At 44.4% G+C, this 11324-nt stretch overlaps 1 protein-coding gene across 1 annotated transcript in view; it reads right to left on the bottom strand.

Moving 5' to 3' along the window:
• The window catches only part of SDK1 (sidekick cell adhesion molecule 1), a 386227-nt gene that overhangs the window by 15913 nt on the left and 358990 nt on the right, over window positions 1–11324 (bottom strand). The window contains exons 37-40 of the mRNA XM_009993680.1: window positions 9902–10088; window positions 9132–9269; window positions 5878–6039; window positions 4550–4675 (exon numbers count right to left, since the gene is read on the bottom strand). Of these exons, the coding sequence (XP_009991982.1) occupies window positions 4550–4675; window positions 5878–6039; window positions 9132–9269; window positions 9902–10088 (613 nt within the window). The remainder of the gene's footprint in view (window positions 1–4549; window positions 4676–5877; window positions 6040–9131; window positions 9270–9901; window positions 10089–11324) is intronic.

The following is an 11324-nucleotide window of genomic DNA, read 5'->3' as shown; positions in this document are numbered from 1 at the left end:
CCTTATTGCCTGCTGACATGAGATTCGATCTTTATCTTGCAGCCTTGACTGCTCCATCCAGATTGGGAGAGAGACACGTGCACGGGGAGATGATGTGAGTGACAGGGGAAGGTGAAACTACCTGTCCTGACCTGGGTGATGAGGAGCAGCACAGCAGGCTGCAGCCATGCCCAGCACCCCCAGGCCAGCTGCCCTTCCCTGTCAACTAACTGGGATCTCCATTCTGCATCAACCTGTCACTCTGTAACACAGACTATTAACAAACAACTACTGTGCTGCTGCTGGGGAGATGGAAAGCTGTCAGTTATTCCTTCCAGCCCTCCTCTCCTGGGGTAAGAGGAGAGCTGTGCCATGAAGCTTCCTCCTTGTTACATGTTAGGAGGTTTATGAGAGGAGAAGCAGCTGAAAGGTGAGGACTGGCTGAATGCAGGTAGTGTTCCTCCTACAGAGGGCAAAATTAAAATGTGGATGTATTTGTCAGAGGCAAAGGGCTGGATTATCATGCAAACCAGTGAAAGGGGAAGAATGGGAAGTGAAGGCTGACAAACTGTCAAGCCTGGACATGTCGTTCGTGAGCAGGGGCAACCAAAGGCCCCGTGGCAGGTGCCAGCAATGCAGCTGCACCCTTCACTTTGGATTTACTGACTTCTGCTGGCTTGTGCCCATGTTTGACACTGCACTCCCTCGTTTGTTTAAAAATAAATAGGAAAGGAAGAAAACAGAAAGCATTACTCAAGATACCAGAAAGGAAACTAAAGTGTGATCTGCCCTTGGGGTGTGGGAAGGAAAAAAAAAGCCTTTCTGGGAAGGGCAATCTCCAAGTAGACAGGTTCTTTCCCAAAATGTCTGCCACATTTGTGGACCTGAACCTCTGGGAGAGCACAAGAAAACAATTTCCAGACTTGTCTGTGTCCTAAGCCCATGATTTAAGTTAATCTGAGGTTTACTGGCCTGTTCACACCAGTCAGGGTGCTAGAAATAACATCACTGGAAGCACATTAAGATGCAGCTCTCTCCCATCTGCCTTAAGTCACCCCCTGCTTAGGAAAAGCAAAGTCCAAAGTGCATGATGGGGAGAGGAGACAGAAGTGGAAATCTCTATCAGCTTGTCCTATCAGGCTTTTCCTGAGGTGGCACAAGCCACCCAGCAGGCTGATTGACATCTTCACAGCTGCCCTGCAGCTGGAGATGGCAGCAGCACCACGAAGGTCTCACACTGGCAGTTACACATCCATGTGTGCTCCTGGCAGCATGGATCCCTGGGGCATTATGCAGGGACACCTCCTTTGAAGAGAGGGAACAACTCAGAAGGCAAGTCTCTGTGAGACTGCTTGGTGCTTTACAGGGCACATGCCCACCATTAAAGCACAGTACAGAGAGAGGAGCCATGGAGAGGAGAGGAGTACAGAGGAGCCATGGCTGTGGCATGGGATTCGGTAAAGAGGGAGAAAACCAGCTTCTCTTCTCCTTCCAACCACACTGGGAACCTTAGCTTTGTTGTGCCATTTCTGTCTTTTACTCTGTATGTAAAAACTAAGGACATGATTTAATACCCATTCCTTCACCAGCCTGGTGGATGCCTAGGGAGTGCTTTACCATGGTAGTGACAGAGGCTGCTTAATTGCATTCTTGTAATGCACAAGGAGCTAAACTGGAATCTGTTTCTCCAGGGACAGAGAAGTTGAAGGAAAAGAAAAACTCTTCTGTTTCCATAATGTCTGCCTGTAGCACAGATCACTCTGGAAAAAATATTGGTTTGGCTGCTCCATCCCCGTGACTGAGCATATTCAAAATGCAGAGGAGGTTGTCAGCCTGGTCACCTTCCATAAATTCCAGAGAGAAACAAGGAGATCAAATGAACAAGCTCAGCTGCCTGCTGCCACCACTGCTAAACCCAGCAGGGCAGCTGGAGCCCTGGGAGACACAGCAGGGCACCCAGCAATTCAAAGGGAAGTGACAAAAGGGGGTAGGAATTGCCATTTCTGACAGAAAGCCACCCTCCTACTCTGATGGAAGAGTCTTGGCAGGGAGGTACAGCAGGGAAAATGAGATGCTACAGCATTTAACTTTTGGGGTAATGAGGCCTATAATAGATGACACTTGAGATGTGAAACACTAAGGTAGTGGTATTGCATTTAAATATTGGCAACAAGCTAAAGCTTTTCATCTGTCTGTTCAGTGCCTCTGTTTTGATCTCAGAAGGATGAATATCTTTTCCTTCCCTGATTTTATGTGAAGGGCACAAGTCAACTGCTCTCCTCTTGGACTACAGCTGCTTAAAAACAAAGGTTGCTCCAATCCATGCTCTACTACCCATATAAATCTAAGAGCAGAAGCAAATTCTTAGACTGATATTAAAATAGAAGCTGCTCTGAATGACCAGATCTGACAAGAGGAATTAGTCCCCTGCTTTTGTTAAGCTCATAATTCAGATTTAAAACTCCTCTGTGCAGACATGAGGAAGAAGAAAGGCACAGAAAGGAAGGTGATGCCTGGGTGAAGTAGGCAAACCTTCCAATTAGTCTGTCTCCTCTCCTGGATCACATTTCACGCTTCCTACAGCTGCAACCAGAATGAAGGATGAGAATCCAGCATACAAATGCCTATTTCATTTGCTACAGCAGCATGAATAGGATTAAAATAATCTGAAGAGGAATTAAATGCCTCAACAGTCAGGTTGGAAGAACAGGAGAATAAGACCTCTTCTGTGTGTTTCCAGGATGAGCAGTGGGGCCAGCAGGAGTGACCCAGGCTTAATACAGCTCAGCCTTGCCTTGGGGAGAGTATTTTCTTCCTACTCAAAAGGAGTGGGCCACAAATCCTACATCCTTAGTCATGAACTGTAAAATGCTCACATCCAACAGCGAGATAAGCCAAGGAACACCAGATGAGTTTGCAATGTCACCACTCACACAAGCTGCATCTCCAGCTTGCGAAGAAGCAGCACATGGGCTGCAGGTTTCCCTCTGCAGTCCTTGTACTCAGAAACCCCTGCCTGGGGAAACAAAAGCTGGTAAGCAAACTTCAGTGAACAGCTGCAGTTTAACTTGTTATCTAAACAATGCTGTTCAAATAAGAAAGGGTATTTTTCACCTACGCTTAAGTAAGGGCAGAAATCAATGTAGCTGATGTAGGGGAAATAGAAACACAGCAGTGGCACACCTCTAATTAAAAATAAATCTTGATTGCTGTGGGAAACTCCAGTGCTTTGAGAAGGCACACGTTTTCCTTGACTTTGTTTTGAAAACAGTTGTCAAGTTAAATGATAGAAATAAGGAAGAAATGTTAGGGTCACAGCAGAGCCTCACTACAGAGCAAATTCTATCAGATGCAAGTATAGAAATTTATATCTGCTGTGATGACCACAAATGCAGGCAATAATTTTGTTACTGGTCTGGTTAAAAGTAATTGAAATAATTAGTTTTAAATGCAATCTCACATTCAAGGCACAAATAAGAAACAGTTAGGACCCTTTATATAATCAAACAGATAATCATTCATTTAATCAATAGATAATCAAGCAATGTGCAAGCAACTGGAAGTAAAAAAGGAGAGAACAAGCAGCCAACGTGGATATATCAAGTATAAATCATGTCTAATTTCCTTCTGTGACGGGGTAGCAGACCTTGTCAATAGAGGAGAAAGAGCAGACATCATCTATCCTGACTTCAGCAAAGCTTCTGACATGGTGACATTCAAACAGGGCCTATGTGAAAGAAGGAGCTGGTGGATGCATCACTGGCTGGAAAACTGTGCCCTGCAAATGGTTATCAACAGTCACTGTCAGAGCAGAGGGGAATTATCAAATGAGATTACACAGGGGCCTGGCAGGATTCCCTGATTTTTCTTAATGACTTGGTTACCAGAAAGTGTGCACTTATTGAATTTGTTAGGGCTACCAAGCTGGGAGAGGTTGCAAATGGGCTGGAGAACTACTTTTAGAATGACCTTGTCCAACTGGGGAAATATTCTGGAAAAAGCATAAAGCAGCTTCAGTGAGATGCAAATCCCAGGACAGGGGCTGTGGGAAAGCACCAAGAAAAACTGTGGAGATAGGGGGATTCCTTCTCCCCACCCCTACAGAACATGTGGGGAAAGTGATCTGTATGTGGGGCTAAGGGCTGGGCCCTCTTATTAATAGGAAAATAGTAATTAGCTGCTGTGTTCTGCTGCAGAGCAGGACAGATTTCCATTTGTAGTCCTCAAAATACAGCTTGTAAGGCACTCATTGGCCTCGTGCATGAAAGATGCTGTAAGCATTTAAGTGAGTTTTAATTATTAACTATATTAGCTCATCAGTTGGATGATTTACCAGTGATGTAGCACAGTGAAAGCCAGAGCACTCAGGGTAATTTTCTGTGACTCTTCCTAAACAGAAGAAAATCTGCTAAACCACGTAATAAACCAGCAATGGTTTAATGCTGGCTGGTGCTGGCTCTCCCCATTGCCTTACTGGGATGACAAACAACCCCTCCACTGAAGGATGGTTTTCAGGACTGAAGGGAGGGAACTCATGAAATCCAGCTCTGTATTTCCCACAGCTTCTTACCTGAGGGTCTTGCCTCTATAATGTAGCCTGTCGTGGGTTTTTCTCCTGAATCTCCCTCAGTCCATTGTAGCGTCAGCCCAGAAGCAGATTTTGTCACCAGAATTTCCTGAGGGGAGCCAGGAGACCCTGTAGGATGAGAGGAGAATAGTAATGGTTGGTGTTGTCACGAACAGACTGCAGTATTCTTCATTTCCTCTTCTGATGTGGGCAAAAAAATTATCTGGAAGTACTGGTTAACAGGTAGGCAACATTAACCAGCTCAGTGGGCTGCGAACCTAATTTTTTTACTAGTTCTAGTACCAGCAGCTGTGTGTCAATGGCTGGTTTTACAGGTACCTGTGCTAAGAAGGGAAAAACCACTCTCATTTTAATGATTAGCATATCTGCAGTGTTTGCATTTTGCCACTGCTATTTCTGGTTTCAGAGGTGAAATCAGCCTCCCAGGTTCAGGGAGAGGTTTGTGGGGACAGCCACCTGCCCATCGCCTTGGAAAGGAGCCACGGCCACATTAGGGAGGTTTCCTGCTTTACACTGTCTGTGGTGGAGAGTGAGAGTTAATCTGTGGGTCCCCAGCACTGCCCAGGATAATGGCTATGGAGGGTACTGTGATAAATGGGAAGGCTGCTGGCACCCAGGGTGGAATTGTCAGACATGGCTCTGATGGAGAGAGCAAATATTTTCCTGAGCTGGAAAAGAAGCAAAAATCAGAACTGTGAACATTGTGCTGATGTCCTGTGATTTACTGGACAGCCCTGTATCATTGGAGGGCATTTGCCTTATTAGATTATCTATTGATCTTTGATCAAATTCAAGACCCATCTCTTTTGGTACAGATATTGAACCAAGTGGGGAATGCTGACATCCAGCCTGCTGCTCCTCTTGCTACATCAGGAAATTCACAGACCTCTCCCTGCTGCATAAGCCAAAGCGCCAGGTGAGGGTAATTGTAAATTCTTTCTGGTTTTACATCCAGGAACCTCTGCTGGTTTTAGCAGAGTTATTCCAGTTCTGACTCCACTGCAGAGCAGTATAGTCAGAATTATGCACCGTGCTGTCAGGCTGCAGCTTTGAAATCCCTGGCTAGCCCATTTGTGTTATGATTTATTCACACAGTTTTGTTATTCACATCAAACTTCTAGATTTCAGGAATAAAGGGAACAGGTTTTTCATGGGCATTTGTGAAACCCACTGACTCACGCCCTGAGCTCCTGCAACTCAACTTCTCGGCTTGGAAATTCACATTAAGCCCCAAGTGCACTATTCCCTGCTGTTGGGCCATGTTTGTAGACCTGATCTGACTTGGTACATGCTTTTATGGCTCCACGTACCTTCTGCTGGCCCAGCTGTAACATTGGCTTGCAGTTCAGGTCCATAGGCAATGGTTCGGGCTTGCACTCTGAACAAATAGGTAATGCCCTTGGTGAGATCTCGGACCTTCAACCAGCGCTGCCAGTTCCCTTTAATGTCCACAGTCACCACCTTACTCACCCCTGGAACAGCCACACAGATTAAAAAAAAACCAACACAACAAAACACAAAAAAACCCACATGTAAGAGAAGGTTGTAATATAAAAAAATGTAAAAAAGGGAAATCAAGTGGAGCTTATTACATCTAGATGGTAAGGAAAATTATCTAACAGTTTGCTAAGAAAGTATTTCTTACAATTAGCAGGAGTTTAAGTAGTGATAATAGCCAATTTTCAGCACTGATAAGTATAATTAGAGTTTAAGCTTGATAAGTGGGTACTGACAAGAAAAAAACCTTACAACACAACTGGGAAATTGCCAAGAGACTCCACGCAACTTCACTAATTATTCTGGGAAGAAAAGAGGAGGTAACTGAAGAGGACTGTGTGTTGTAGGTTGCTTCCTAAGCAAGTGTTTCTCCCCTGCCTCTTTGCCAAGTAACCTGCAAGGTTGCCTGGAGGAGAAAACAAGGGCCAGGTTCTTCCCTTTCATCTAGTCCTGTCTTTTCCAGCATCACCAGAATGAAGGATGTAGATCTCATGGGTAACTTGAGGGTTTAAATGCCACTGCAACAGGGGGTGCAATCAAAGCAGTTTTAAGCTTGGACAAGGCTGAAGGAATGACTTGTGTTTCACTTTTCTCACTCTCTGGGAATTTTTCTTACATGGATTAATTAAAATCAGTGCTGTTTCCTTTATCAAAGTTCATAGCTAGTTTCATGTTTAGGTTCTCAATGCTGCAAAAAGGACAGAGCAGCAATAAATGCTTTGAAAACAAAACAAAAAAATGAATGTGGTTTTCACTGAAATTTTATGGAAGTAAGTTAATGGCAAGAATTTGATTCATAAAACATTTTATAGACCAGAAAGTTCAAATTTACTGAATCCTTTTAGCATTTTTCTGGTTCTGTAGATGTAAATAACACATTTCAAACCAAGAAGATGGGATGTGGGAGAACATTTTTCCCACTAGAGAAGGCTGCTTGCTAGTTTATCTTTACAGAAAAATGCAGAAGGAAGATGTTTTTCAAACCAGATGCTTATTTTATGCAAATCAAGATAATGCTTTCAGTTTTTATCAGATAGACAAAAAATAATATCCAAGTGATTTCTGTTTGAAGTTTTCTCCCAGATACAGTTTATAACTCAAGGAATCTTTCTGTCATTAATGAGGAAGCAGTAAAAGTGCTCCCTCCTTCCCTAGGTGTACAATTTCATTGCTCTGAGACAAATTAGGAAGCATTTGTCATTTTGAAGTTAAAAAAAGGAACTCTTAAAATAGACTCCAGGGCCATTTTGTTGTCTATTACTGTGTAAAACGTAACAGTGTGGAGCTTAAACAATAAAAGGTCCATCAGAGAAGACCTGCTAAAGAGCAGGTTGCTCTTTGAAAGTCTTGCAAAATGCACAGGTGGCTTTTGAGTGGGAAGGCAGGAGGTGTCACACCACTGAGGATGCTCAGCTCAAAATGACAAATGGGTGTAAAGACAAAAAATACAGGAAAAAAGCTCCAGGAGGCCTGGTCCATCCAGGTAGTTGCACTGAAGTTTTGGCAAGGAAGAACGTGAGACCTGGGGCTGGAAGGACCCTCCATGATCACGGGGTCTGCGTTCAGCACTGTTACATGCCTCACCTTCAAGTGAGTTTGGCTTTACCTTGTTCTTTAAATAAATGTGTGTGGCTTTTCTGTCAGAGAAAAATGGTGGCGTGAAGGGAGGGATTACTTGTCCTGGTGGGAGGAAAAAATACTTTGCTGAAAGAAAAAGGTTGGCACAAGAGCAAATGGGTAGAAACTGAAAAATAGATTTAGGCAAAAATTTAGAATCTGAGGAAAAACCCTCCACAACCTCCCTGCTCACATCAGAAGGCTACAGGGGAAGGAGGGACAAGAGTCAGAGACAGCACTGGCAGAGGTGAGGAAGAGAAGAAAAGAAAACAATGATTCTGAGGATGTTAAGTCAAATACATGCAGATAAAACATGACCTGACACTTTCATATTTTCCGAGAAAAAAATGTGTTCTTAAACACTGTGTAGGAATGAATAAGAGGCAGGAAATACCCAAACAGCCCAAGCCTCTTGCATACCCTCTGCACATTTCTTGGCCAGAATTAGAAATGCTTTCTGCATTAGCTCTTTGTGCTCAGACCTGCCAGCCATAAAGCCTGGAAGTGCTTTTATTCTTGTGCTTTCATTCCTGCATATAACTTTCTCAGTGCATGAGACATGGATATTCAGATAATATAGATCTTTATTCCTTGCAGAAGAAGAAAATACAAGTGATGGATACCCTTATTTCTTTGGAAAACAGTTTCAAATGGATTGGCAATGGCTGAAATTACTCTTTCTGCTGTCACACTGCCAAAGTTGGACATCCTATTGGACTACTGGCCATCTACCAGGGATATAAAAATATTAATAAGACTATCCACAGACTTTGTAATCTTTTCTAATTCACCTTTATGTTTGTTTTCAGAGACATTGCCAAATCCTTCTCTTTTGCTTTTCTGGCAAATTAATGAAACATTTGTGGCCACTACAATGTTGTGGTCGAGCTTAAACCTGGTGCTGGGTGCAGAAGTGCTGCTCGAAAATTCCATGTAAATAGACACGGCTGAATCTCTATCCCAGTTCTCCTCCCCTGTCAGAAGCAGCAGTGCTACCAGTGATGACTAGCACATTTGATGCCTGGGCAATCTTGGCGATAACAGAAGTGACACATGATGTGATAAGCAACACAAATGTGTCTGATGACTATTCTGGGATGGAGCCTACTCTGCAATTTCCAAGTGCAACATGGGGAAACAAGCAAGCACTCTCAAGCTGAGTTTCCTCTTCACCCATACCAGGTAATGATGGCAGTAAAATGACTTTTCAAATCACAGATAATACAGTTTGTACAAGAAAATGAGGGAGGACAGACAAAAGCTATATTGCACAACATTACAGTTTGCTGAACAGCTTTGGCAAGAGGGGAATTGTTTTACTTACCCTCTGCCACCTGGCTTCTCTTGGAAGACGGCAGAGAGCAAGTAGGAAATTGGGCAGAGATAAAAGATACTACAGTGCTTTTCTGTCATTTCCTCATGAATATGTATGATTGGAGGTCGTTCTTACCCTGGACAGGAGCCAAAGGCTCATAGACTACTCGATAACCCTGCAGGACTCCATTTGCTGCTGTCGGTTCTCCCCAAGACACATTGAGTGTAGTGCAAGTGATTTCAGAGAACGCCAAGAAGCTGGGAGCACTGGGTGCTAAAAGGATTACAGATAGATTGAATTGCAGTAGGAACAGTCAATCTGATATACATATATATTATAAAACATTGGTTTATTTACCCAGCCTGAATCTGAAGGAAACAAGCTGAGAATGGGATTTGTCAATTGTATCCTGTAATCAATCCGAAATGCAGCCTGGCCTAAGAAAAACAGCCACTCAGCTGCGAAGCTGAACCTCAAAAGCAAGCAAGGAGGTAGGACACGGAAGGAAAAGACCCTCAAAAGGACACCAGGGGACTTACAGCCCAGGTGCACACCTCCTTGCAGCCACCAACAAGGGCAACATCTTCACCCTGTGCTGGAGTGCTCCCACCATGGCCAGATTTTCAAGTGTGACAGCAGAGGCCAGAAACAGACCCCCAATTTCCTTCTGGCCACCTCATGAAGGTTTCACTACCGCCAGCCCATTCTCATTTCCTCCATATCCTTCCCTTTCCCACACGCTCCACTTACTCAATCCCATTTTCCCCCTCCAAGACCATCACGACGTAATGACCCATCTGAAAGCTGTGGATGTGGACACAGCCCCCTCCTGCCTCCCCCATTTCCCTCAGCCACACTCTGGTCACCACCAGGTCTGTGCTTTGAGCCAAGAACCTGTCCCATACCCGCCTGGTGGGTCCTGCCCTGCGAGGGGCTGCTCCTGGGGCCATCCCCGGCCGCGTTGAAGGCAGAGATGCAGACCATGTAGCCCGTGTGGCTGGTCAGGTTTTTCAGCCGGACGGTTGTCTCTGGGAGGAAAAGAACCTTCACTTTCTCCGTGTCATTTTGGGTGTCACTCTCCCAGTAATAAATCTGTTGAGACAATGAGACGCTTTAGTATATCTTACGCCTAGTTAACGTCTGGGTATTGCAGCTATAAAAGATGGTGCAGTCTTAAGGACTCCTCTCTGAAATGGTTTTCTAATGATTTTCACCACATGCCCAACCTTTTTCTCTTCCTTTGGTAAATTCCCCCGAGTCCAGCGACCACGTAGCTAAGTGCATCACTCAAAAACAGAGCACAAGCTGAAGAATAGGGCCTAATGACAGCAGATATGAGCTGCCAGAGTTCAGTGATAAGAGGTCAGTTTTTAAATTCTCCTTGAAATGCTAGCTGCCTGGCAGCACTGGCATCCTGGTACGATGTTCCAGAATCACAGAATCTTAGGGGCTGGAAGGGACCTTGAATGATCATCCAGTCCAACCCCCCCTGCCAGAGCAGGATCACCCAGAGCACATCACACAGGAATGTGTCCAGGTGGGTTTTGAATGTCTCCAGTGAAGGACACTCCCCCTTGACATATTTGTAAACATTGATGAGGTTGCCCCTCAGTCTCTTCCAAGCTAAAGAGACCCAGCTTCCTCAGCCTTTCCTCATAAGGGAGATGTTCCACTCCCTTCATCATCTTTGTGGCTCTGCACTGGCCTCTTTCAAGCATTTCCCTGTCCTTCTTGAACTGAGAGGCCCAGAACTGGACACAATATTCCAGATGCAGCTTCACCAGGGCAGAATAGAGGGGGAAAAGAACCTCCCTTGACCTACTAATTCATCTCCAGATGCACACAATGGTTTCACCATTTGTGTTCACAGGATAGCCAAGAAAATCCTTCCTGAAGAGGGTAATGCAGACTTTCTCTAAAGTTCCTTAAGGTACTTTTTTCTCTTTCTTCCTTTACATAATTTTTGCCCTGATTCCATAAAATTAGGCTTTGGAGAATTCATTTCCAGGAGGAAAAGTTGTGCCAGCCCTACTTATTGGACAGCCTGGCAATGAGAGTGTTGCAACAGGCCAAAGCAAGCCAGAAAGTTGAGAGAATGAGCCAAAACAAGACTCCACCTTGGCTCTACAAGCTGAACTGTTAGAGCCATCTATATGCATACAAAAGAAAAAGAACATGAATTGATATATAAGGATGCTTGTTACTGCCAAGAAAGGATGCCAGATTATTCACATTGGCTTGGCTTGGCTTTGCTTATGGACCTAAATTCATGGAGAAATGGAGAGCCAGACACTGAACCCAAGCCAAGCTCCAGTGTTTGTAGACTTG

Source organism: Chaetura pelagica, unplaced genomic scaffold, assembly GCF_000747805.2.
Source record: "Chaetura pelagica isolate M959 unplaced genomic scaffold, ChaPel_1.0 scaffold213, whole genome shotgun sequence".
Taxonomy (NCBI): Eukaryota; Metazoa; Chordata; class Aves; order Apodiformes; family Apodidae; genus Chaetura; species Chaetura pelagica.
Note: the sequence above shows the minus strand (reverse complement) of the source record. Positions and strands in the feature narration are given on the sequence as shown.